The sequence below is a fragment of the Callospermophilus lateralis genome, chromosome 2 (genome assembly GCF_048772815.1).
Source record: "Callospermophilus lateralis isolate mCalLat2 chromosome 2, mCalLat2.hap1, whole genome shotgun sequence".
NCBI lineage: Eukaryota > Metazoa > Chordata > Mammalia > Rodentia > Sciuridae > Callospermophilus > Callospermophilus lateralis.
The window spans coordinates 115,816,179-115,844,024 of record NC_135306.1 but is presented as its reverse complement, the minus strand read 5'-3'; the positions used below and the strand labels follow the sequence as shown (position 1 = coordinate 115,844,024).

Below are 27,846 nucleotides of genomic sequence, written 5' to 3'. Positions count from 1 at the left end.
TTGAGTTGCTGAGTTTACAGGTATGCACTACCATACTCCATATATATATTAACTTTTGCAGTCATCTGAGGTCTTGGCCTAATGAAAAGTGACAAATGGTTTACTGGCTCAAAACAAATATTTGTTGAGCACCCGCTACTCTTTTTAATTTTTTTTTTAGTTGAAGATGGATACAATATCGTTATTTATTTATTTTTATGTGGTGCTGAGGATCGAACCCAGTGCCTCATATGTGCAAGGCAGGCGTCTACCACTGAGCCCCAGCCCCAAGGATCTGCTACTCTTAAGAGTCAAATAATTTTTAACTGTTATTGACACTCTGCATAGAACATATTTCAGATCTTAGCTCTTCTGAGTGCTTGCTTTCTTTCCTCCTTCAGGAAACCCTCCTTCTGAAGCTTGTCTTAATATTGGGCTAATACTTACTTAGCTCCTTGTGCACCCTGTCATAGCACTTGCCTCAACCAATCTGCAAGCTTCTCTTCTTCTTCCCTTTCATTCCTGAAAGCTTCTTGAAGGCATGGGGCTCTTTGTAACCCCATCCTTAGTATAGTGCCTGCATTCAAATTGTTATTGATCTGACTGTGTAACACATGATGCTCTCAAAATGTCTGAAATATGTAAGAGTCAGGAAAGGCTTTCTGGAAAAGGTAATATTTAAGTTGAGACTTAGAAAAAGATAGCAGGTAGGTGCAGGTAGAGCAGCAGGAAAGCATGCCAGGAACCACACATAGTTTGGATGAGCTGAAATGTGGGGGATGCAGAGGGGTAGTGGGTGAAGCTGGAGTACAGGCAAGGGCTAGCTGCATATGACTGACTTAAATGGCAGCTAAGAAGATTGGATTTTATCTCGAAGATAATGGGAGTCTTTATGCAGGAATGTTTTGAGGGTGATATTATATACAGCTATTTTAGAGAGAAATTGGTTAGGAGTTTTATATATAAGCCAATTAATCAGACCCTAGCAGTTACTCTTACTGCCTTTTATGGTCTTACCCCCTTTTCCTCAGACAAGAGTGGTTCACTCCAGAGGTACCTTTGCCTTGTGTGCCTCTGGAAGAGCTGTGGCTGTGCGATGCAAGCAGACCTTGGAGCATTACATAGCTCATCCAGTTCCTGGGGATGGGCGTCTGGTCCTGTTAGGCAGAAGGTGCAGCTTTTATATTTCTGTTCTACAGAGTGAGTTGGATAGCAGGAGACCCTTGGTAAATGCTTGGACAGCATTTACTGGGTTTCAGTACTAAATCTGCAATGTCGAAGCTATGGGGGCATTGGAGAAGTTATATCACCTCTGTGAATCTCATCTGTGAAATGGAGATAATATAGACTGGTGCTTTTTCAAGAATTGAATCAGCAGGGTACAGTGGTTTATGTCTGTAATCTCAGCAGCTCAGGAGACTGAGGCAGGAGGATTGTAAGTTTAAAGCCAATCTCAGTGACTTAGTGAGGCCCTAAGCAACTTAGTGAGACCCTGTCTCAAAAAAATGAAAGGGCTGGGGATGTAGCTCAGTGGTTAAGCGCCCCTGGGTGAGGAGGGGACACAATTGAATTGGATGATGATGGTGATGATCACAATAATGACCATTTAGTAAGTATCAGTTGTGTTTCAGGCCCTGTGCCAGGTACATCATTAACTAAATATATTTGTATAAAACTCCATGGTAGGTAATCAGTAAACATTAGATTACTCCCCAACCTGCTCCTGATCGTTGTACGTCCTACAGTTTGTCAGTAGCTGATAGGTTACCTTAGCACTGTTTTCCCAATGATTTTATTCCCACAAATTGACAGAGAGTGAAACTAATGGACAGTTAATTTAATCCAGGAAGCAGCTAGTGAGTTATTTCCAACATCATTTAATTAAGGAAGTACTTGGGACTTTGAAATCTATGGTACTTTAACCAAATTATAATTTTAAAACAATTAGCCCTTGAACTTAATTTTTAGGTTCAGGATCTTGGGCTGGTATAGAAACCAGATGGAGTTGCTGCCTGGACTACGACCTTGTTTACATACTATTTAGATGTTGGCTCTTCTTCTGACCAAATAATCATAATAACCTTCTGAATAAAAGTTCTGTTTAATGGACAAAATATGAAATATATAAGGTTGAACAAGGGTTTGGAATGAGTCATATTGTCCCTATGTAGAGCTCCACAGGTTTCTTTTTATCTCTTTTCTTCTTTTTTTCCCCCAGTACTGGGGATTGCACATCCTAGACAAGCACTTTTTCACTGAGCTATGTCCCCAGCTCTTTTTAAATTTTATTATTTTATTTATTTTTCATACAACAATTATTTGTTTTTCTATCATTCTATATGTCTAAACAGGGTGGAATTGGGAGGGATTTTTAGTATAGTCAATGAAGCGAGGACAACATGGGTTTCATCTTGACACATGCTCACAACAAGAACAGGTGAAAAAAATCAGAGAAGTAGTTAATCACCTACTGGCTCCTAAATCTTAAATGGAATACAGGGAGGATATCTGTGGTTTCTCTTTCTCAGTTTCAGCCTTAAATTGATTTATTTTGAAAATGTAATCAGGCATGGTGGTTATTGTTTATCTCTGTAATCTCATTGACTCAAGAGGCTGAGGCAGGAAGATCTCAAGTTTGAGGCCAGCCTCAGCAACTAAGCATCTTACTGAGACCCTGCCTCAAAATAAAAAAATAAAAGAGGGCTGGGGATGTGGCTCAGTGGTAAATTGCCCCTGGATTAAGTCCCCAGTACCCCCCCAAAAATAAATAAATAAAAATTAAATGTAAAGCCATTTACCTATTTCAGAGTTATCTAGGTGAAGTGACTTATGTCACTTCTCACATTTCATTGGCCCAAACAAGTCATGGGGTCATGCCTAACTTCAAAAAGTGGGGAAGGGCAACTATTTGTATGCAGAGAAGGAAGAAGACTTTTTATTCTTGTTATTGCACCATTTCAGTTTGTCCTTTATTGACAGCAGTCGTTTCCATAGCTTGATTAAAGTAGTATCAGCCAGACTTCTCCACTGTAAGATTTTTTACCCCTTCACATGAATAAATATAATATAGAGAGTTACTTTGAAACTATATAAAACTTCCATTCTTCATCAAAATTTTACTAATTAATTAATATCTGAACAGGCTCACAATTTTAGATAGGATCTCACTAAGTTGCCTAATCTGACCTTGAACTTGTGATTTTCCAGCCCCAAAGGATATAGGCATGGATCATCACATCTGATCCCTGGCAGATTTTCTGATAATATAGGGCCTTAACTTTGTCTGAAGTGAATGAAAATGCCCCTCAGTCTTCAGTAACTATACCCTTCTCACTATATCCTTTTTCTTTTTCCTTCTTTGTGGTGGTTTTAGTTAATCAGATCCTTTTTGACAACATAAAGCACGGATTAAAACTAACTCTGTAGCAATCCTAGGATTATGGGCTCAGGAGAATAAATCTTGGGTTGACTTTGAGATGATTTCAGTTAAGTTTCATTCTGAAAAAAGCAGCTATGTATGGGAGAGGCAGCTCTGAGCTTGGGTTATTGTTTATCTCTCTTTCCACAGGATCAATTTGTATGAGTATCACAGTCCATTGTGAATATAGTGCATGAGGGATTGTTACTGGAAAGCATAATGGGTTGCTGGCCGCAGTGATTATGCCTGAAAACTGGCTGGAGTCCTGGGTCTAGCCCTGTCAACAGAGCGAAATTCAAGGAGAGGAGGAATGACAATAATTTAAACACTCATCTCCTTTTCTATCTCTCCAGTGTCATCTAAGTCACAGGGTAGCTTATCCCTAGAGATTAGCATAAAATTAGAGGGTATGGCCTGTACAAGCTTCCTTCTCTCTTTCCTTAAAATCTGCTTCTTCTGGATATAGATTGTCCACCATACTACGACCTCTCATGCGGCCTTAGAGGTGCAGGATAGGGGATAAGACTAATATGCTACCTTTCCCTCATTTCCACTTTTTATTTTCCAGCAACAGCTCCAGGCCTATGTGGCCTGGGTGAACGCACAGCTGAAGAAGAGGCCATCAGTGAGGCCTGTGCAGGACCTGCGACAGGATCTCCGCGATGGGGTGATCCTGGCATATCTCATCGAAATTGTTGGTCAGTTGGCCCTGGACTCTGATGTTACCATAGACTTTTATCCTTCATATGCCCTTTGACGCAGGTTGATTCTTTAGAATATATAGCAGTGGAAGTAGAGAAAAAAATACTTGCCAAACTTTTTTTTTCTTTTTTAAAATTTTTTCATTTGTCCTTTTTAGTTATACAAGATACTTGGCAAAATTTAAATCATTTCTTCATTGGTCAATACTGTGTATTAGGCACTGTTTCTAAGTTTGGGAACATAATGAATGCAGTCTGTGTTCTCAGGAGTCTCTCAATCTAATTGGAAAGTCTGGAAAGTGAAGTCAGTTCCATTAATGTGCTTGGTGCTTTGATGGGATGAACACAGAAAGAAGTGCATAGAAGGGACACCCTTCCCAGTCTGAGGGGTTCAGGGATGGCTGGCCAGAAGAATTCATGTCTAAACTGAAGCCTGCCAAAAGAATTGATGTCTGCTGGGTGTTGTGGTGCATGCCTATAATCTCAGCAGCTTGGGTTCAAAGCCAGCCTCAGCAACTTAGCAAGACCTTGTCTCAAAATAAGAAATAAGTAGGGCTGGTGATGTGACTAAAGCTCAATGATTAAGTACCCCTAGGTTCAATTTCTAGTATGTATAAATAGATACATAGATAGATAGATGTTTAAATGAACGCCTTCCAGAAGAACTGATATCTATACCAAGACCAGAAAAGGAAGTAGTAGCCAGATAAAATGAGGATGTTACCAGCAAAACACTCCTTTCTAATACTCACTACATAAAAGGGTTTTTGCTCTTGAAACCCTGGCACCATTTTTACTAGATGTTACTGTAATTTTATGTCCATAGTTCTGCAATTGTTTTTACTTTTATGTGGTGTCGGGGATCGAACCCAGTGCCTCACTCATGCTAGACAAGCACTCTATCATTAAGCCACAATCCCGGCCCTACAATTGTTTTTCTTACCAAGTGGTAATTACTTGTGGTAATTGTTTATTTATCTACCTTTCTTCTGTAAAGACTGAACTCTTTAAGAGAATGCACAGTATCATTTTTTTTTTCTATCTCCACAACCTCTAACCATGGGGACCTAGTAGGTACTCAAACATTTATTGTTGTATTAGTCAATGGACCATGCTTAGAGTCCTTGAGGGCTGTAGGGCTTACGAGCGGTATGGAAGAAGCAAAGTTTGCAACAGGCATTACCTTGTTGGGACAGCTGGTGAATTCATCAGAGCATTTATTTGTAATGATAATAACAATGTCAGTACTAATAGCAGCTGCCAGGATTAACCTCTTTCTATCTTGTTTAATTTCTTGTGCTGGGGCTCTAACCCTGAGCCTCTCACATGCTAGAAGTACTCTTCCACTCAGCTACATCCTCAGCCCTTGAACCCTACTTTCCACTGTGACTTTGCTATATAGAAATAACCTCAAGTTATCTCCCTAAATTTGTATGGTTAGCCACTAACTTTCCCTTGAGTTGAAGATAATGAATATTCAGCTTCTTATTCAGCATCTCTACTTGGTGTCTAGTGTGCAGCTCTAACATCACATGTCTTAATCAGAATTTTGATTTTCTCCTTTCACTGATCCCTTTCCAAGTTTTTTCATCTAAGGAATATATTACATTGCCATTCAACCAGTCATTAAAGCAGAACACTTAGAAATCATTCTTAATTCTTTCTCTTGTGGCTTAAACCTAATCATTTACATGTAGTTTCTGCTTTATATTTATAATATACTTAATATATGACTTCTTACCATCTCTTCCTCTCCCCAAACCATCATTATCTGTCATGAATATTTTCATTATCTTTCTAACTAATCTCCCTTTATCTTCTTCGCCTAATCCATATACACAAACTCAAATTGGAAAGACATAAACCAGATGACCATTAGTCCTTTGTTTTAAACTCTCCATTGGTTTTGCCAGGTAATGTGGTACATGCCTATGATACCAGTGACTCAGGAGGCTGAGGCAGGAGGGTCACAAGGTTGAGGGCAGCAATAGCAGCTTAGTAAGGCCCTAAGCAATTTAATGGGAGCCTGTCTCAAAAAATAAAAGCACTGGGGATGTAGCTCAGTGGTAAAGCTCTCCTGGGTTGTAAATAAATGAAATAAAATAAACTCTCCATTGGCTTCTCATTACACTTAGAATAAAATTTTAGGCTCTCTACTTTGGTCCACAAAGCCCTACAGGACCTGGCCTTGCTACCTCTCTGGCCTCTCCCAGGACTCTGTGCTTGCTCCACTCCAGCTACACTGGTCTTGCTCCTATGCCCCAGATATGCTGAGCTCGATCCTACCTGTGGTTTCTTAGTTTGGAATGCTTCCTCCTCAAATCTTAACATCTTAATATTTTAAGTTTTAACATCATTTATTTTTAGTCTCTGCACAAATGTATTATCAGAGGGGCCATGATCACACTTCTGTATTTTTCCTCATAGCATGTATCATTCATTATCTGAAATTATATTAAGCATTTATGTGTAATCTGCCATCCCTAGAGATGGAAACTCCCCAAGGAAAGGTGTTTCTTCTACCTTGTTCACTGCTCTCTGCGATGCCATGAACAGTGCTTGGCACACAGCAGATGCTTACTTAATATTTTTTTGAATGAATAAATGTATATATACTACCTTCATAGGTCCATGGGTTTAGATATAAAAATTTGAAGGCCCTCCAAAAGGCTTTCATTTTCTTCTTCCCCATCCAAATTACAAAAACCAGGATGTAATTTACTCATATTTTTTGGATAATTTTATTGTTCACATCAAATATTCCCTTCCTTTGTGTCTAGTTGCCGTGTAATTTTGATACTATTTCTCCATGTAACGTATGTGTATATATATATATACATATATATATATATATTTTTTTTTCTTTTCTAACAGCAGGAGAAAAGCTGAGTGGGGTACAGTTGAGTCCAAGTAACCAACAAGAGATGAAGAATAATGTGGAGAAAGTACTACAGTTTGTGGCCTCCAAAAAGATTCGTATGCATCAGACTTCAGCTAAAGGTTGGTGTCTCTTCACATCCTTGGTGGATGAACACACTCAGCTTTACTGGTGTTTGCCAGTCTTAGAAGCATTACACAAAGAACTTTATACATGCCAGGCAAGTGCTTTTCCACTGAGCCACATTCTCAGCTAGCCAAGGGTTGTAGAATGGCCTCATGTCATTTTTCCATAACAAAAGTTATCCTCTTGGGATGGAGTGATTATCAGAATCTGAGTGCTGTGGAAACCTGGGTGGAGATAGAAGTTCTCTATTCTTTGTAGTTGGATACAGATCTCCTTGAGTATATATGGGAGAATTAATGGTAAAAAAAAAAATGACAAAATTATATTAATTTTAGAATGTCTAAGTTTTCAAAAATAGAAATAGATAATATTTTTCAAGTTCCTTGGGTTTTTTGACCAAATATTATTTCACATTATCATAACGTGTTTTTTTCCTCCCAGTTTTCTAGAAGGAAAATATTTTATAGCATTTTCTTAATATCAATACATTCCAGGCAGAATAGAAGGGGCTCTGTGGCCTCTGAATATGCCGTCTTCTGTATTGACATGACCCAGGTGGGTTTGGCCAGGCTGCAAAGAAGGAGCAATATAGGTGTCCTTAGAAAACACAGGCTCCCTAACCCTTTGCTGTTTCTGTAGAATTGATTGGATCTAGTTCTGTTGCAGCTTCAGTTTCTGGGTCTGATTGCCTGTCTGAGAATGGAGTCAGAAGGGAGCCTTCCTTTCATGATGGATTATTGGAATTCTTTGTGTAGGGGTCATTCAGGTGGGCAAATGCTGAACCATTAAGAACACTCAGAGGACGTATCAAATAATCCTTTTCTAAGTTTTGTATATTTAAAAGGTTAAGAGGCTAAATAAATAGAATTTTACCTTGAGTTAATTTTCACCAGTTCTATCACATTACTTTTTGCCTTTTTTTTCTAGGGCAGAATTTAGAGAGCCATATCTTTGATCTGGTCCCCATGTGGAGTGGGCTTGGGGATCTGGCCCAGTAAAGTCGCTATTTTTAAGGGAACCCTGCCATTCAGGGCATCATTGTCTTTTACCTGGAGAAGCACTACAGTTTCCTAATTAGTCCTGCTGCATTGATTTTTTCCCCCTTCCTTTTCTGCTTTCCACACTGCAGCCAGAATGATCTAAGAATGCGTATGCTTATGTTATTCCTCTGCATTGAGGGCCCTTAGAATAAAATCCAAAGTCTTTCCTATGGCTTACTCTGTCCTGTATGACCAACCTCTATTTCTCCATCACTGCTTATCTTTCCTTTCTTCCTCTGGATCCAGTACTCTGTCCATGCTGAACTTTCTCTCTGTTCCTTCACCACAAAGCTGAGCCCCAGAAATATAATGTAAATTACACTGGTAACTTAAGTTTCTAATAGCCATATTATAAAAAATTAATGAGATGATACTTTATCTAACTCAATTTATCCAAAATACTATTGTTTGATTCTGAAATCAGTACAAAAATTACTGAGATATTTCATATTCTATTTTTGTACTAAGTCTAATGAGATATTTGTCATTCATTTTTTGTGTGTATTAAGTAAGTACTATACTTAGAGCACATTTCAATTCAGAGTAGTGAAATTTAAAATGCTTAGTGGCAGCATGTGGCTTGTGGCTCCTATGTCAGACAGTACAGCTCTTTCACTTGCAGGCCCTTTAAACCTACTTTTCCTTCTTCCCAGATTACTTTTTTTCCCTTCTCTCATCTCATGGACCACTCTTCATCAAACAAGTCTCAGTTGAGGACTCACTTCCTTTAAGAATATATCCCTTGGGGTTGGGGATGTGGCTCAAGCGGTAGCGCGTTCGCCTGGCATGCGTGCGGCCTGGGTTCGATCCTCAGCACCACATACAAACAACGATGTTGTGTTCGCCAATAACTAAGAAATAAATATTTAAAAAAAAAAAAAAAAAAAAAAAAAAGAATATATCCCTGGCTGGGGATGTGGCTCAAGCGGTAGCGCGCTCGCCTGGCACGGGTGCGGCTCCGGTTCGATCCTCAGCACCACATACAGACAAAGATGTTGTGTCCGCCAAATACTAAAAAAATAAATATTAAAATTCTCTCTCTCCCTCTTTCTCACTCTCTCTCACTCTTTAAAAAAAAAAAGAAAAAAGAAAAAAAATGTTTAAAAAAAAAAAAAAGAATATATCCCTGAGCCCTCTAAGATGCCTCTACTCTGAACTCCCAAAGACTTCTGTACTTCTGTCATCAGAATGTGATTGTACTTATTATGTAATTGCTTTTAGACCTTCTATCTCCTTTGTTGAACACGGCTTTGTGAAGACCAAGACTTTGACTTCCTTTCTTGTGTGTCACTAGCACTTTGTAACGTAAGTCTTCAGCCTCTGCTTCTTTCTCAGGACTTCTTGTTCTGTTTGGTCCTTCAGATATTGTGGAAGGAAACCTGAAGTCCATCATGAGGCTGGTCCTTGCATTGGCAGCTCATTTCAAACCTGGCTCTAGCAGGATGGTGAGCCAAGGACAGGACTCCAGAACCCCTCTACAGAGTCACCAGCCACATTGTGCCACTGCCGTGGCTCAGGGAGCAGCTGCTGCTTTGGCTGATGTGTGCCATGACATGTCACGATCAGGACGGGATGTCTTCAGATACAGACAGAGGTAAGAGTAGAAATCTGGTGATGGAAACTGATCTCTCTCTCTTGTATTTCTTCTCTTAGACAATACAGTGCAGGAGTTGGAAGTATCACTTAAACAGCCCCACATTGCAGAAAAGAACATGAAGTGGAGGTTTGGGAAGGTACCCCAAGAGAAAAGTTTATTTCTGTTTGAGATGATTATTTGCAGTTACTAGAATGTAAGGGAACTATATGTGTACGGTTTTTCCTCTGGTTCAGAGAGAGAGATGTAGGAGTAACACTTTAGTCCGTCTGGGGGAGGATCTACCCTGGTATATATCCAGAAGATAAGCTGTCCTGGAGAGTCATGGCAGAAAGTCCTTTGGGGATTATGCATCTGATGAGGGAGAGAACAACCCTGAAAAGTTGCAGAGATTGATGAAATTTCTTCTTTTTTTTTTTTTTTGGGCCTGCCTTCCCTACTAGATTTCTTTGAGGCGGGGTTTTGCCTTATTCATTTTTTTGCTTATGGTGCTCACAGAGTGTTAGAATATCAGTACTTTTAGAGTTGACCTGATTTGAAGAACTGATACTCTCCCCTTTTTTACTCTTCGGCTTTAGGAACAGTAGCATGGATGAGGAGATTGAGAATCCATACTGGAGCGTGCGGGCACTGGTGCAGCAGTATGAAGGACAGCAAAGGTCTCCTTCTGAGTCGAGCTGCTCCAGGTAATTTGGCCTCAGATTCCTTACACTACAGCTGAATTTTTGGGTATTCTCAGGGTTCTCAACTTCAGGTGGCAAAACAGCAAGCAACTAAGACACTTAACCTCTTTTTTTTTTTTTTTTTTTTTTTTTAAAGAGAGAGAGAGAGAGAGAGAGAGAGAGAGAGAGAGGATATTTTAATATTTCTTTTTTAGTTTTTGGTGGACACAACATCTTTATTTTATTTTTATGTAATGCTGAGGATCAAACCCAGTGCCCCAAGCATGCCAGGTGAGCGCGCTACCTCTTGAGCCACATCCCCAGCCCCCCTAACCTCTTTTTAAAATTTTTTTTTATAGTTACAGATGGACAGCATGCCTTTATTTATTTGTTTAGTTTTTAAAAAATATATTTTTAGTTTCAAGTGGACACAATGTCTTTATTTTACATTTACGTGATGCTGAGGATCGAACTCAATGCCTCAAGCATGCTATGCAAGCTCTACCACTGAGCCACAACCCCAACCCCCTGTTTAGTTTTCTTATGCAGTGCTAAGGATAGAACCCAGTGCCTCACACATGCTAGGCAAGTACTCTCCCACTAAACTACACCCCCAGCTCCCTAACCTCTTTTTCTATCCTCAGTTTGACTTTTAAAAGAGAGCCCTCAGCATTGCATGTGATTTTGTATTGACAGGAGGTGAATGAGGCTGGTGAATTTTTCACACAGAGAAACTGTGGAGCCTCAGTGCCAATGCTTAGCTGTGACCACATGGGGGCATGCCTGGGACCTATCGGATTCCAGCCTAGTGGTGCTGACATTTGTGTACCAGCTGCCAATGTTCATGACAGCCAGTTTCATTGCACTGTCTTGGATCCTGAGGATGACTCTTAAGTTATGTCTGGAGAAAGCTGTATAAATCTCATAGCAAGAAAGGAAATTCAGCAGAGTTGTCTGAAGCATTAAGAGTATTCCAATATTCAATTTCAGGGCTGGGAATGGTGGCAGATCAGTATGTATTTGAGTGGGCTAATAATGTTTATGACTCTAGGTGGAGAGGCTGTCTCAGTCTCCTTTAGAGCCAAGGGCAGAAACCAGAACAGGACACTGCTCTAATAAAAGCCTGACCAATGCCAAGAGTAGTGAAAGAAAAAGATTATTTTCCTGACTCATGTAAATCACACTCCTACAAACACATCCTTAGGTAATGTTAGCTTATTTACTAATTTCATTTTATTGATGAATCATATTTTACTTTCGCTGTAGTGACTTTTTTCTTGTACCTTAACCAGTGAAGTCTATTCTGTTTAAGCCTAATTGTTCCTTCTATATATTTGTTTTTTTCTTTTATGTCTTTCCCTCATAAAAATCCATCCTATTTTGACAGACCATTTTCTAATTTATTGAGGTCATGTGGAACTCTTTCCAGCATTTTAATATACTGGTAACCTTGATCAACTTAAAAATTTTCACATTTAAGAGGTGTTCTTTTTTATTTATAAAATGCACATACATCAGCCATTAAACATTCTGAAGTATGCAATCCACACATTCATTTAGTATCTTCATAATGTGCAGCCATCACCACTATCCCATTGGAAGACATCTTCATCATCCTAAAAGCAAGCCCATAACCACTGAGCAATATGTGTGCTTTTAATGACAGTCTGAACCATTGCTTTTTTGCTTTCTGCTTGGACTATCGGTACAGAATCAAGATATTTCCTTGTATAATGAAATCTGTTGCTTCCTGCAATCTGTAAGCCTTTTACTCTTCTGATGACAGTGTCTGTTTTAATTAGACAGAGATGAGGAAATGGATCTCCTCCTGAAAGCACCTGCTTCCTTCCTCCAAGCAGGAGGACTTAGATTGGGGCTGGAGCTCCTGAGATTGTGTAATTGAGGGACCCATTGGAAAGAAGGCTGCTGAGGACACTGTTCTAGGAGAGGGGTTGGAGGAGAATAATTTGTATTCATTCTCCTTTGTTTTCTTCTCCTTCCTGATTTTTGCCATTTTCTTCTTCTGCCAGTCCCTCACTCAGCTCACTGAGAATTCACACTCTGCCTTTTCTTCCGGAAGTGCCCAGGGAAGGAGTGGGCTTCTCACAGCTACCAGGGACCAGCAGGCCCTGGCACTTTTGTCCCCGCCCACCGCCCCGCCCCAGGGAGTACCCTGAAGGGAATTGGAGACTTGCCGGGAGACCCAGGGATGTGGGTGGTCCGGAGAGTGGCTCCGAAGATAGGAAGGATAGCCCCTTAGGTCTGATCCCCTTTCCTTGGAGCTCCAGGGACACCCCGGGCATAGCCCTGCCCGCCTGTTGCTCCATAACCTCGGGCCAGCCTGTCACTGTATCCTAGCAAAAAGATCCTCAGTTTGGTGGGGAGAGCGGCGGCGGTGGTGGTGGGGGGAGTGGGCGGGGGAGGGAGGAGAAAACATAAAACGCCGGAGGGGAAGGTGGGAGGAAATGGGCGTCCAACGGGTTTCCTAGGGACAGCCTGAGTCTCCACCCCACTAGCTTCCCCCTCTTGCGGGAAGCCGGGCTGGGCTCCCTGCGGGTTAAACCTGCGCGTTAGACCCGGTCCACTAAGGGAGGGGTCGCAATGGAGCGGCAGCGATTTCCAATCTGCGCTTCTTAGGACCAGGATCACTCGAGCCCTCCGGGTGATTCTTCCGACCCGTCGCCCTTCCCCCGCCTATCCTGGGGCTCCAAACCGTCCCCCGCTGCCCGGACCCCGCCCCTATCCCCGGCTCGCACCCCTACCTTTGCCCAGAGCGGCTTGGGTCCGAGCCCAGCGCTGCCTCGTCGCTTGTGACAGCCTGGGAAGGTTCGGGAGGGAGGCGGGTGAGGTGGGAGGGATAGGGGAGGCGGTGCGGAGCGGGATCACCCGCACGCTCGCGGCTGGGGACTCGACGCGCAGCCCGGGCTGCTGGGAGCCTCTTTACGGGCCGGAGATGGGTTGAGATGCCTCCGCCTCCGGGGATGCCCAGAGCCGCGCGGCCGCGGAGACTAAGATGCAGCTGCCAGGGACGGGCTGTCGACAAGAGGAGGCGGCTTCCTCCGAGGCTGGGCTGCGGCAGAGTCTGAGCTGCTGGGACAGTGCGCTTCACACCCGGGAGCATCCCTGTCTCTGGTGCCGAGACGACGGCCTCTGCCCTTTATACTTTCTCCGGCAATTGGGACCAGCTTCTCCGCGGGTTGGCTCGTCCCGGGAGTCGTTCTTCGGGCCCCAGAGCGGGGAGACATGCCTGAATTTGGGAGAGCTGTGACTCTCAGCCTTCCACTTCACCCAGAGAAGCAGGCTTGCTGAAGCCCGAGCCAGGAGGGGGACCATGGGAGGGACCCAAGTCAAATGGTGAGCTGAAGCCACTTGGGCTTTGCAGGTGGGGGCATGGGTGGGAGCAAGGCCAGGACTGGAGGATGCTGTTGGCCACAGGATCAGTCCTGGTGCTTTATTGGGGAAGACAGGCTGCTGGCCTGGGATTATAACTATAAAATACGGTGGTTCTAGGCATCTGGAGCCAGCTATAGAGGAAGGACTGGCCCTTTTCTGTCTCTGCTAAAGGAGGTGTCTTCGGGAGGAGACAGGACTGTTCCTTATCGCCCATCGCCAAAAAAAAATAAATATTGATTTGAGTCGAATTTGAAGGGTCTTTGCGGCGGGGGGGTGGATTTCTTGTCTAATAAATTAGCATTGGAGAGATATTAGACCTGTGGGAATTAAGAAATATTACCAGTTGGACCTGATTTGTAATCATTTGTTCTCTGACCTCAGAGAGGATTATGATAGCAAGTAGGGGATTTTTTTGTTTATTTTAGGTCTTTTAAACTAGTCCGGGAGGAGCCAAAGTCTTAGAATTAATTAGCATTAAAATACTTTTCTCTGACCTGAGGTAGAGGATTTAATGCACCTCCTTTATCCGTGAAACACTTAGGGAGGCAGCACCCTCCCTGCTCTGGCCTGCGCCTCTGGATTTTTCTCTCAGGTTCTTCCCCTTTTTTGACTTGGCCATCTAGTTTCCTGGTCTTACCTCTGGCCTCACCCAGGCAGCCTCAATTCAAGAAAAAGAAATGTTGTTTTCCTTTGGCTGATCTGCCACGCCCCCAAAGGGGTTGGTTATCCAGGCATCCGCCCCCTTCTGCCCTTATATGGGGAACAGCTCACTTAGGAGGAGGAGGAGGAGGAATGGAGCATGCGTCTGCGCTTCTGGGAAAGCAGTTTTCCAGCATCCTAAGTTCACACTACCCCTGTCCCCGTCGTCCTCGCTTTGTCTGGCACCTACCTCCTGTGGTCCAGCCAGATGCAGGCAGTGGAATATGTCAGCAATAGCACCTTGTCAGCTGAGAAAGTGGGGCTGCCTTATTCCTCAAAGAGGAGCAGCTGTTGTAGGTTTCTTTCTGCACCTGGATTCCCATTTCTATAAGAGGTAAATGCTGAGGCCTGAGCAGTCATAAATCTTATAAATGACATAGCAGTCTTAGTTGAGAGGTTTTCCAGCATTTTAATTCATGCTGGTCTGAAACTCAGATTGCATAGGTGGTGAGATGAACAGGAGTTCTGGAAAGCACTTATTGTTTCTCATCCTCCTTACCCCTTTTGCCTGTTTGTGTTATAGATCTATACATATTATTAAGCAACTTTTTTAATGTGGAGTAGCACAAAACTATAAATTTTTTTCCTGTAGTTCTAAGAAGCAACAGAATATAGTACTCACTAAGGTCATATCCACCAAAACACTTCAACTGTGGACACTAGTCCTCAGGCTGCTTTACATGAGGTTTTGAAGTCTTTGGCTGTTTCACTGTGGTTGGCTCTTGTTTTTTGTGGGTTTCTAGGAAGATGATATCTTAACTCCTGATCGTTGTTGTGAGGATTAGCCTGGAAGACTTCAGGGGCACATTAAGTGGGTCAGTGAATCCTAGACACTTTCACTGTTGTCTGGGTGATGAATTTGGAAGGAATTCTATAAGGGGGCTGGGCCTGCAAACCCCACAGCCCCTGAGATTGTTTCAGTGTTGATATTCTGAAGGTGCAGTGCAGGGAGAAATGGCTCTTCAGACTCCTTTATCCCTCTCAGACCGAAGCATCAGCCTCACATTCCCATCTAGTCTTATTATTTGTTGTGGTTCCAAAGATTTAAAATTCCTCTTCCCTGAAAATCTGAACAGTGCCTCTGAAGGATAGTAGTTATATCAGAACTTAAGAATTATTGAGAGGTTTCTGATGACAATTTGAAAATACTGTGGCAGAGATATGTAATGATTTACTTTGATGGGAGTAAATCAACTGAACCCTTATTTCACTACTCCTTGCAGATCTTTCTTCTTTTGACATCTTACCCTTATTTTCTGGCTCAATTGTTGATAAATCACTGCCCCTCTGCTCAGCCTGTATACACTATATTCATCCCAGCGATTTCTACCCCGAGCTATCCTGACCCTATCTCTTTTGGGATAGAGCTGATCTGTGATCACTCTGCTGGTATTGCTTGTGTAAGAGATCAGTGTATTGGAAATAAAAGTTTTTTTCTAGCTCCAAAAGCTACTAAGACACATGCTGGCATTTGTCTCAGAACACAGGCTTGGGGAGTGACGGTAGAGGTAGTGAGAGATTAAAAAAAAAAAAAAAAAAAAAATCTTAAAGTTATTTAAATGCTACATTACCTGTCCTGATAATTTTCTTCTCAAATCAGTGATACTTAAAGGCAGCCTTGTTGTGGAAAAGACTTTCAAGGATTGGATTATTCATTAAACAAGTTTATCATCTAATAAATAGTTCTTACTATGGGTTAGGTGCTGTTTAGGCACTATGGGTAAGATGATTAAGACTTCTCTCTGGGATAAATTATGAAAGTTGGCTTCTGAACAACTGTAGTAATTGCTTCTTTTCCTTTTTCTTCAATCACAGCCTGACTTCACCCAGTCCAATTCACAGTGCAAAGAGTGAGTCCATTATAACACAGTCGGAGGAGAAGGCAGATTTTGTGATTATTCCCTCTGAAGGAATAGAGAACAGAACAGGTACTGTCTGTCTGCCTGCTTGGGTTGGCTCAAGGAAAGTCTCTGAACTTGAAGCGTTTGGAGGTCCTGATTATCTACCTCTAAGCTCCCTAGCCTTGTCCCTCTCTGTGGTCTGTGCATGTGGGGTCAGCTGTGGAGGGCTTTAATGCCCAAGAGCCAATTAATGTAGTTATCCTCTTACTGTCCTTTCTTGTATTCTAGCTGTCAAAAATCTTGCAGCATCATAGATAGGCCCTTTCCTACCTGGCTGCCTATTAATTAAGAAAGGACTTTAGGGACCTTTAGAACATTTAGAAGCCTTACTTAGGTAAACACCTTTTAAAATTTATATATATATATTTTAGATGAACACACAATACCTTTATTTTGTGTATTTATTTTAATGTGGTGCTGAGGATTGAACTCAGTGTCTCACACGTGCTAGGCAAGCACTCTACCACTGAGCTACAACCCCAGCCCAACAACTTTTATTATTCCTATTTTTTTACAAACAATTTTGGTACTTCTCTAACTTAAATTAGGGCCAGGAATGTAGAGTATGAATGGAGAACACACAGTAGAGAGCAAGTCTACATCAGGCTCGACATGAGGGCTACAGAGAGACCACAAAGACTTCCCTTTGTTTAGACTTCTCCGTGGTCAGTCTCATTGGTCTCCTTTTTTTTTTTTTTTTTAACCTAAACATAAAGAAAAGCAAAGAAGAAGCATAGCATAAAAGTTACATTGAATTTCATTCACTCATAAGTGTTGTAATGAAACCGAAGTACTTGGAAGAAAAGCTGTAATTAAAATTTTCCATACTTTCTTACCTCTCAGTCCTACCATTAGGGCCAAAAAGCTAGTCATACTACTGAGTCAGAAACTCCTGGGACCTTGCAGAGGGAGGAGGAAAATATTTATTGTGTGCCTGTTCCAAACCAAGTACCACCAGTCCCTGCACAGAAGTGTTTTTGTTTTGTTTGTTTTATGGTCTTGGGGATTGAACCCAGGGCCTTGTGTATGCTAAGCAAGTACTTTACCACTGAGCTACATCCCCCACCCATAAGTTACTTCTTTTAATCTTTACCACAACCCAGAGGAATTATTATACTCCTTTTATGAATAAAGACATTTACTCCAAGAGCTTATATTCTCTTTTATTTCATGATGAATTTTAAGTTACTCTGAATACAATTAAGATAAAATAGATGAGAAAACCAGAGCAAAGAAACCTTAAGGGTAGGGAAATAAAACCAGGGAGTGATATTAAATAGTTTTGTAAGCATGCTTTTATTAGTTTGTTTCCTGTGTGACTCACACAGTGTTATATGTGAAAGGGGTTCAGTCGTGATGCAAAGGAATCAAAGGAATATTGAATCATGGTCTCCCTTCTAAAACTCTAGCATAACCAACAGGAATTTTGTTTTCATTACACCTGACAGTTTCTTTCTTTGTATCTGGCAAATTCAGGCTTTGGGAATGCCAATTCTAGAGAATTAAGACTCTGATGGTGGGAGTTCTACTGCTTCCTAAGAGTTTAAGAAATGGTTTTCCATAGCAGAGTGAATGATGCTTCACTGGTCCTGAAACCTGAGTTAACAGTCAGTTCCTTATGCCTCACAAACCCCACCTGGTGGAGAGTTCAGTTTGTATGTGAGGTCAGGTTCAGAAAACAGGTGACCTGGACCTGTAAACTACTCTTGTGAACGCTTTCTGCCGGAAATCAGTGTCCTCCAACATGAACTATACCCCTTCCTTTCATTTTGTAGAGGAGATAGACTCTCCATTATCCCGAGACTGGCGACCTGGGAGCCCTAGAACCTATCTGGAGACCTCATGGGAAGAACAACTGTTGGAACAACAAGAACATTTAGAAAAAGAAATGGAGGAAGCAAAGAAAATGATATCAGGACTACAGGTAGCTCTTTCCCTTGTAGTTTGTGTTCAGTGCACCAATTGATTATTATTTTTAAGTCACTAGTATAAATTGAAAAAAAAACTGATTTTAGTTTTGTATGAGATCAGAGTTGAATGAGGGAATTTAGAGTAGTACACAAAAAGCAAAAATTGCTAATATGTGAGTGCTTTAAATGGACTTTGTGGACTGTTTGTAGCACAGCTGTTAGGATTTCTGCAAGCTCCGGGGCCATCACCAGCCCCTACCAAGCACTTATTCTGACTCTGCTTCACAGGCAGTCTTCTTTAGGTGGTTACAAATCTGCAATTGCAGCTTTCAGCCAAGAATGGCACTGTGAATAGTCAGGAATGTTCTCCCAGGAATTCTTCACTAGGGAAGGTGGAAGAGCAAGTAATGCCGTCAGGTTTCCATTTTCCTCTAGCTAAGGGATTTAGCCCACTCCTAATGCATTTGCAAGCGGATGCCAAGTCACAGTGATCAGGTAGAAAAGGTTTTCCTTGAGCAACAAAGCCCTTCAGTTTTTCCTGTACCTGCAGTGTCAGCTCGGCAAATCTCTTCCGAGACTGGTGACCCACTTGACATAGTTTCCACCCTGAATGACCCCCTCAATCCTCTGTCTTTGTGTGACCATCTCTGTTTGGGGGAGCCCTTGTAGTGTGCTGATGACCCTGAAATTGCCTAGGAATATTCCTTTCTGTTTGTGCTGGGAACTGCACCGATTCTGAATTGTGAAATATTTATGGACACATAAACAAAGCCCACATTATGTGTGTGGCTCTGGCAGCCGGCAGGCAATGGAGGGTGTGCTCCCAGCCAGCTAGCAACAGGGTGGGGAAACAAAGGGTTCCTAAAGAAAAAAGGATATTGGTGCTGTGGTAAAATAATTTGCATAATGTATCCCCAGGAACTGAGAAGGCTTGGGGGAATGTTTGGAGGAATGTTACTGCCTAAACATTCCCAAAGAAAGTTGTTGGTTTTCCCTTTATTTGCTCCATATTTTAAAAACATCTAGCTTATGAGTCATTTTAGGTCCCTTTTCTGCCACTCCATTAAGGAATATCTTAATGATTTTTTTTTCCTGTGCTTGACTAGGAGGTATTCTATAGAGAACTCTGGGATTGTAGCCAGCCAGGTTTTTCCCAGGATAATTTGCATTATATGAGCATGTATATCCATCAATTTAGCTTTTGGTTTGGTTTGTATTTCTTAGCCTTGGAGAAATATGATGGCAGCTGAAATAGAAAGAGAAGATAATTGACAGGCAGAAAGTCAGCATCTTAATATTCCCTGAAAATGGGAGTTTTAATTCATAGGCACATGATCACAATGAGAATTCAGTTCCATTGTAGAATACAAAAGGACTCACAGCATCCACTGGACTTCTTAACTCTTTCACGGATGAACAAATTACATGCTAAGCCACACTGAGGATTTCCGACTTATTAGTATGTCTTAGTTAGAACCTGTTGAACAATTTTCCATTAGTCACTATTTCTGTACTGCTACTCTCCCTTAGCCCCTGTATAGCCCTGACTATACATGTCTTGTACATGTCTGTGCTTCTCTCCATAACCCTATGAAATAGCCAAATTAATTTGATTTACTAATATTTTACTAGCAGTATTTAGTAGATCAATTATTGGCTGGATTGTAAGATGTTTTTATCAACACTTATGATGAAATTGTGTTATATCAATTGAACCAGGATTTAACCTCTGTAATTCTTCTCTTTTGAATTGAGACAGAATTGTGTTATAAAATAGGAAATATTTTTTAATCTTTCACTGGTCTGATAGGTCTCATAATACCTTCCTAAAGGGACAGATCCAAGTTTTGGGAGTGCTAAAGTATACAATTTGGGGAGACATTCAACTTTAATAATAAGGTTTTGAAATATAAATACAATATTAGGATAGGGTCTTGAGAGAACACATGTAGGGGGCCTAAAGCTGGACTTCCTTAACTTTACGGTAAATCTGCCTCCCCGCCTCCAGTCACTAATTTTTTTGTTTTCTTTTCAGTGCTGGGGATGGAACCTACTGGTGTTGTACCACTGAGTTATATCCCCAGTCCTTTTTATTTTGTAAAAGTTTAAAAGAGGGACTTCCTAAGTTTCTAAGGCTGGTCTTGAACTTATAATCCTTCTACCTCTGAAGTCGCTGGGATTCCTGGAAATTCCCCAATATTCTAATGCAAACAGAGCCTGGAATTAAAATGAATGAGGACATCTTTGTAAAGAAGTCTTTCTTCTTATTCTATCCAGGTTGCCTTAGAGAGTAAAAGTGAAGAATTATTAAAGCAAAAATCAAACAATCTCAAGTCATGTGTATTCCAAATAAGTCATTATGATACACTTTTCTAATCCAGGATAATTCTTTACTGTTTTAAACCCTTTCTAGTTTGAGCAGCTCTGGTTTAAAATATGCTCTGTCACTTCTGAAGGGAAGATTTGTTTTTAGATTTTCTTCTGGGGCTAAGGATCCCAGGAGCAGAGGGTTCACTTAAATACAGAAAGATGAAAGAGGCCTAGAGCATGGGTCTGACAAAAGAAGCTGGTCCCAAGGAAAGGAATTGGAAGTATCTAGGGGCAAAATTACCAAGGAGATTTCTGGAGGAAGCCAGACTGTGATTTCAGTTGGAGTGAGCTTACCAAGCCCATCTCTGGAGTAAGTCATCGGATGGGAATTTAAGTTTCTTTCTGCCTTTTTGGTTATTCAGGCCTTGTTGCTCAATGGATCCTTACCCGAAGATGAACAGGAAAGGCCTTTGGCCCTCTGTGAACCAGGCGCCAATCCGGAGGAACAACTGGTGAGCTCCATCTTTTGTAATTGGACACTAATCTAGTGTGTATATTTTACTTATTCTTAGCATTTGACTCTGCTGACCACACCTTCTTGGAATCTGCTCTCTGCTGACTCTAACTCTTGTTGCTGACTCTGAGTGGCGCTGTTTCAAGGTGCTGAAGATATGGTAGTGGAAAACAGGCCTAAGACCCTACCCTCAGAGAGTTTAAATTCAGCTCCCCTTTGAAGCTTCCCTTTTACTGCCTATGTCTTCAATGTTAGTGCCTCTCAGTGTTCTACTCTGGGTCCTCATCTGTCTTATGTAGTCCCCTGGGCAGTATAGTCTGCCTCCGTGTCTTTACTCACTTCCCATCTGTTTCTTATTTTTATATTTGCAGTCCAAAACATTCTATGGAGTTCTAGATTTGTATATGCAACATGCAGCTGCCTACTGATTGTTTTCATTTACATATGGTAGAAACATCTCAATTTTAGTGAGACCTAAACTGAACAGTTTTTCTGTCTTCCGCCCAACTGCCAAAACTACTTGTCCTTTTGGATGTCTGTACATCTCTTTGCATCTACCCAATGTCCCAAACACAAAGTTGGATGTCATCCTTGAATCCTTTCTGATCCTTCCCTCTACATGTAGTTGTCTCCATTCTCATAGCCACTAATTTATTCAGTCATTCATCCAGCATTCTAGTTTCCTGCTAACTGGTTCTCCTAATTCCTCTTCTGTCCTCTAATTCATTTTCTATAAAATAACAAGAATAATATTCCTAGAGGCCAACTTTACTTTGTTATCTCTTTGCATAAGACTTCATCAGTTTCCCCTCATCCTTACTGGCCCTTCATGATCTGGCCCCTATTTTCTTCTGCAACTTCATCTCTTGTCATTTTTCTTTCTCCCTTTATCTTATCCCCTGCTCCCAATACACACATACTTATTCTAAGCATTATTCATATTGTTCTACTTGCTACAGTTTGGGCCTATGTTTCCATCAGAAGGCAGGAACTGTTTCCTCTTCTTTGTAGCCTCAGTGCAGAGCTGATATCTAGAAGGTGCTTGATAAATATTTTTCAAACAAAGTGGCTTCTGAATTTCATATCATAGTTGTATAATCATCTGTTTTTGTTTTATGCTAGGTTATAATTCAAAGTCGTTTGGATCAGAGTATGGTGGAGAATCAGGACCTAAAGGTATGTCAGGACATGTACCTTTTACCCTTTGAAAATAAAATAATGGGAGTGTTACACACAAATTTCAAGACAATTTTGTGTGAAGGGAAGGGGATGTGGAATCAGGATGTTAGTTGAACCTCTACCTGTATTTTGTCTTTAATTGAAAGACAGAGATATATCCAAACATGTGAAAAAAGGTAATACCTTTTAAATCATGGTTGTGGGTAATAGATATATGTGTTATAATTGGTTGTACTTTCTCTATGTTTGAAATATTTCTTTTTTAATTAAAAGAAAAAATGGGTCTAATATCAATGTGGTATTTTTATGAATACTTTGCAGAATTCTTTTAGGTCAATGGTTTTTTAATTTTTTTGAGTCATAGGTATATGACTAAAGACATTAACCCTTTCCCCAGAAATATACCTGTGTGCATGCACACATACTCAAAGATGTGAATTTTTTAAAAAAATATTTACTTTTTATTTGTAGTTGGACACAATACCTTTATTTATTTATTTTTTATGTGGTGCTAAGGATTGAACGCAGGGCCTCATACGCAATAGGCGAGCACTCTACCGCTGAGTCACAACCCCAGCCCACAGATGTGAATTTCAATAGGGTAATTTTCAATCCCCATCTGTGGAATCCAGGTTAAGGATACCATTTTAGAGCCTGGTGTGGTAGCACACTCCTGTAATCCCAGTGATTCTGGAGGCTGAGGCAGTAGAGCCACAAGTTTGAAGCCAGCCTGGGCAACTTAGTGAGATCTTGTCTCAAAATAAAAAGGGTGGGGTTTGGGTCAGTGGCTCTGAGCAGGGGTGTATCTTCAGGGGTTCAATCCCCAGTAGTATCACACACAAAAAAAATCCCATTTTGGATATGTTCATTAAATGGATGCATTTTAAATATGATGCATTAGGAAATGCAAATTAAATATGATGTGTTAGGAAAAGAAGAGAGTGGAGTCCAGAAGCTCTCCAATCCTTAGCTGAACCTTAAGAACTGAGATAATTATTTAATGACATGGACATAGGCATATTTAGATATGGTTATATATTTCAGTGAGAGGGATTTAGATTATTATGATTAGATTTTCCTGTTGGTGAAGAATGAAAAATATAGAGAGCGGGGCTGGGCATGTGGCTCAAGCGGCAGCGTGCTTGCCTGGTATGCGTATGGCCCGGGTTTGATCCTCAGCACCACATACAAAGATGTTGTGTCCGCCGAAAACTAAAAAAATAAATATAAAAAAAAAAGAAAAATATAGAGAGCCTGTGGAGATTGATGAGGTGTTTTTTTCCTTGGCAAGACTGTTTCTGGGCAATTAAGCCGAGATGCCACAGAGAAGAATGGAGTAGGTCCTGTTCTTGTTTTTGTGGGTCAGCCTTTAATGCTTACTGGACCACATCTGTCTGTCTCAGTAGAGGGTTAATCGTTCATGGGATGGTCAACTGGGTTTTGTCTTCTCACTGACAGAATGAGGTAATGCTTCTGAAGCAACCCAGATGCCACCATCTGATGTAACTATATTTGGTTTGCAGAAAGAGCTGCTGAAATGTAAACAAGAAGCCAGAAACTTACAGGGTATAAAGGTAAAAAGGAAGATATTTAATTCTTTAGATAAAGTCTCTGTAAGGTAAAGTAGTCTATTGGTAAGTGGCAATAGTTGGGTGCTAGGAGAATCGTTTTAATTTGCTAGGGGTCTTTAATAGGCTTTGTACTATTGTGGGTGGGAATTGAGACATGTTGAAGAATGCATCTTTGTTTTGCTGAGGTTTATGTCTGGTAGTTATGATTCATGGTGCTACCATTTCCCTCTGTACCATCACAGTTGTCTCCACGTGTAAAGTACTTCTCTTTAATATGAAAGAATGTCCTTTTTATTCCCAAAGAAAAATATTACTTACTTAGCTTTGGAATAGTTAATAACATTCAAGTGGTTTAAAGGTATGAAAGGACAGATCAGGAAAAGTCTGCCTGCTGTTTCTGTCCCCCCCCCAGTCATCTAGTTCTCTTTCCTAGAGGTAACGTATCAATTATCAGCAAATGTGTATGTATATTGTAAAATATACATAAGTATAATGTCTATTTCACCCAAATAGTAGTATACTGTAAATACAGCTTGTTACTTTGCTTTTTGCACTTAGCAAGGGATCCTGTAGATCATTCTGTTTCAATAAAGACCTTCTTAGGCATTTTTTATATTTTCATAGTATTTTAGTATACATATATATGCTAATGTATTTATCATATTTCTATTGATGGTATTTTATTTTCTAATCTTTTGCTAATACCCATGATCTAGCTAATAACCATTAATGTATGTTACTTCATCTAAGTGGGATTTTTCTACTGAATAAATACCCAAAAGTAGAAGAGGATATTCTTAAGCCTCTGCTGTTCCCCTCTTCCTTGCATAGCCGGGCATGGACTAGCCTGGAATGTAACTCAGAAACATCTTCCAAAGTATATTTTGTAATCTTAGTGTTTTGAAATATTTGAAAGCACACATATGCTTCATGATCAAAGAAGTTTGGGAAGTGCTATGGTATCTTGAAGATTTCCAGTGGATAGTAGAATGTTAAAGGATCTGAGAAGGTCTGTCATAAAGAGGTTGGCCTAAAAAAATTTAGAATTATTAACCAAAAAAGTACTTTTTTCTTGTAACTCATTAACATTACATGGAGCACACTTTGCAAATGTTCTTCTAAACTACCAATGCCAGGGACATCTTAGACTGCCTTTGCCATGTACTGTCATGGCAGTTAGCATAATTAAGAATGGGCTCCCATATTGTTCAGGGTCTGCACCATTCTTTGCAGTCTGTAAAGAGAGAAAAGTCAGGATAAATATACTGAATGCAGCCCCAGTGCAGTAATTCATTTGAGATCACGAGGGTTGGGGAAATGTGTTACAGCCGGCCCTTACAAGTAAGTACATCCAGCCTATCTTTTCCTAGGCATGGTAGGAACTAAGAGGTTCACGCTGGGGGAAAGACAGCCTACAGCTGTAAGATCCTATAAATTGGAATAAGGAACCATCAGTCCAAGAACACATTGACAGTGGAAATATAATCCCAATCCTGAATAGGCTTTGGAAGCCAGTGGAAGTGGGATAGCAGCAGGACTCTGGAAGCCAGAGTGGAAGTGATCCCCGGCATTCTTTATGAGCAGAGAGGTGATTGGGGATAGGACCATCCCTTTAGGAGATGGGAACTGTATAGAGAGGTAGAGGGAAAAAGAGCTAAGCTAGATGCAGTATTTTTTTTTAAATATATTTAGTTGTCAGTGAACCTTTATTTAATTAATTTATTTATATGTTGTGCTGTGAATCTAACCCAGTGCCTCACACATACCAGGCAAGCGCTCTACCACTGAGTCACAACTCCAGCCCTAGATGGGTATTTATATGCCCAAGATATAGATGAGAAAGCCAGGGTGGGATAAGGGAGAGTTCTTTGTCCAAGTCAATGTCACAAAAGTAGACTTTTAATTTGAGTCTAGGTCTATCTGATCCTATTCTCAGGACACCAGGCAGTCAGGAATGAAGTTTAGGGTAGGAAAGAGTGGTAGGTGAAAAAAAAAAATCCAATTTCAGTCAGGTTGGTAGGACAATGGGTAAAGTTTTCCTTAGATGCTACTCTCCTCAAAAAAGACAGATGTCAGCTTCTTATTGCAAGATCCTTATACTCTTTTTGTCTCCCAGTTTACCTTAACTAATACTGGTCAAGGATTTAGTAACTTTTGATAATAACTGACTAATTGATTAATTGAAACCATAATAATTAGTATGCTTTTTCCCCCAGGATGCCTTGCAACAGAGATTGACTCAGCAGGACACAGCTGTTCTTCAGCTCAAACAAGAACTACTGAGGGCAAATATGGACAAAGATGAGCTTCAGAACCAGAATGTGAGTCAAATGCATGATCTCTGACCTCAGTGAGACCCCTTATTGCTTGTAGATCCGCCATCCTGATGTCTCTTTATCTTGCTTCTGAGATGTCTGCCTTCAGTGTCTGCAGTTATCTTTATTTCCCATCAGATTAATTTTTTTCCTAGGTGAAAGCCCATACCACACTGGGCAGGAAGGTCCTTGACCTCTTGAAGTTTGAGGACAGTGAGACAAAATTGTAGTTCTGTAGTCTGGTTATCTTACTTAAAGACACAGAGAGAAGCTGTGTGTTTTTATCATAACTATGCCCTCTCTGTGCTGTATGCTGTAACTGCCAACATTAATGCTGGTTACCAAATAGCTCATTTCTAGGAAGGTTGCTGCACATGCCAGTAAATTCTTTATATCATCTCAGGTAGATCTGCAGAGGAAGCTGGACGAGAGGAACCGGCTCTTGGGAGAATATAAAGTAAGAATAAATATTGGGGAAAAAAAAGAATGAATATTGTTTTGGAAATGACTTCCACCTGACTGACCTTTTATGAATAGCCCATTGTTGCTGTTGCTCAAGGAACACTTAAGTATTCTGTTTTCATCCTTGTTTTCTGGAAGGAAATCTTTTTCTTTATTCCTTGATTTACTAGCCCCGAAGAATAGATAGCATTCCTAGGAGGTTCACGGAACCTGGAGTCTGGAAACTTCAGTTCCAGGTTTATCTTTGTCTTTAACTAGCTTGGATGGCACATGGTGGTCCTCTTACAAATGGTAGTTCCCATCCTCTTTACCCTTCCAAGAATCCTTTGCACTGTGTAAGGCTGTTGTGGTGTGCACACCTTCCTGGTATATTGGGGAAAGGCCTGCCTGCTGAGGCTCTGTGTAATTGCATTACATAGGGTTTCGCTACACATCTGAAAGCACTGTCTCTATTACAGAAAGAGCTGGGGCAGAAGGATCGCCTCCTTCAACAGCACCAGGTCAAGCTGGAAGAAGCACTCCGAAAACTCTCAGATGCCAGTCATCAGCAGGTCAGAACATACTCAGCTACTGGTTTTCCTGTCCCTTTGGCTTGAAGAAACCCTTTTTTGATTTAATCTCTGTTTTGCAGGTGGATCTAGAACGGGAACTAGAACACAAAGATGTCCTTTTGGCTCACTGTATGAAAAGAGAGGCAGATGAGGTAACCTAGAATTTTGTGTTTTCCTTCCCACATTTCCTGGCAAAGAGGGAGATTCTGTTTGTCACCAAGAGCTAAACCAATGCCACAGACAGTTTTCTGAGAGGCTATATGGGGAGGGGGTTAAGAGTGCAGGTTCCAAGATAAAAAAAAAAAAAAAAGCCTGGTTTCAAATTCCAGCTTTATTGTGTCTACACTGTGTGACCTTAAGATGAGCCCTAAGTGCAAGACTTATCTGGAAAATTGAAATACTACTGACATAATCCACATAATTAATATGGTTGTATTAAAGCAACCTGCCCCACAGTAAGGTTCAAAAAATATTACACTGTTCTTATTTTGTTACAAAGCAAAGGGAGGAGGTGCTTGGAGTAGGAAGACCCTCCAGTGACTGTGACAGAGGCTAATTTCTTGGCCTCCAGGCCAAAGTTTCCTTTCATTCATTCTACATCCACCATGCCTTGCAAGCATTGAGTACAACATTGATTTAGCAG

At 40.9% G+C, this 27,846-nt stretch overlaps 1 protein-coding gene across 2 annotated transcripts in view; it reads left to right on the top strand.

Annotated features, from left to right (window-relative positions):
• The window catches only part of Dixdc1 (DIX domain containing 1), a 77,262-nt gene that overhangs the window by 28,602 nt on the left and 20,814 nt on the right, over positions 1-27,846 (top strand). Inside the window, exons 2-14 of one of the 2 annotated variants that reach the window (XM_076846418.1) lie at positions 3,966-4,095; positions 6,973-7,098; positions 9,505-9,736; positions 10,315-10,422; positions 16,306-16,418; positions 18,167-18,315; positions 21,034-21,123; positions 22,248-22,301; positions 23,828-23,878; positions 26,092-26,196; positions 26,594-26,647; positions 27,111-27,203; positions 27,284-27,360. In XM_076846418.1, coding sequence (XP_076702533.1) covers positions 3,966-4,095; positions 6,973-7,098; positions 9,505-9,736; positions 10,315-10,422; positions 16,306-16,418; positions 18,167-18,315; positions 21,034-21,123; positions 22,248-22,301; positions 23,828-23,878; positions 26,092-26,196; positions 26,594-26,647; positions 27,111-27,203; positions 27,284-27,360 — 1,382 coding nt within the window. Of the gene's footprint in view, positions 1-3,965; positions 4,096-6,972; positions 7,099-9,504; positions 9,737-10,314; positions 10,423-12,968; positions 13,753-16,305; positions 16,419-18,166; positions 18,316-21,033; positions 21,124-22,247; positions 22,302-23,827; positions 23,879-26,091; positions 26,197-26,593; positions 26,648-27,110; positions 27,204-27,283; positions 27,361-27,846 lie in introns of those variants that run through there. The other variant, XM_076846417.1, reaches the window with a different exon arrangement.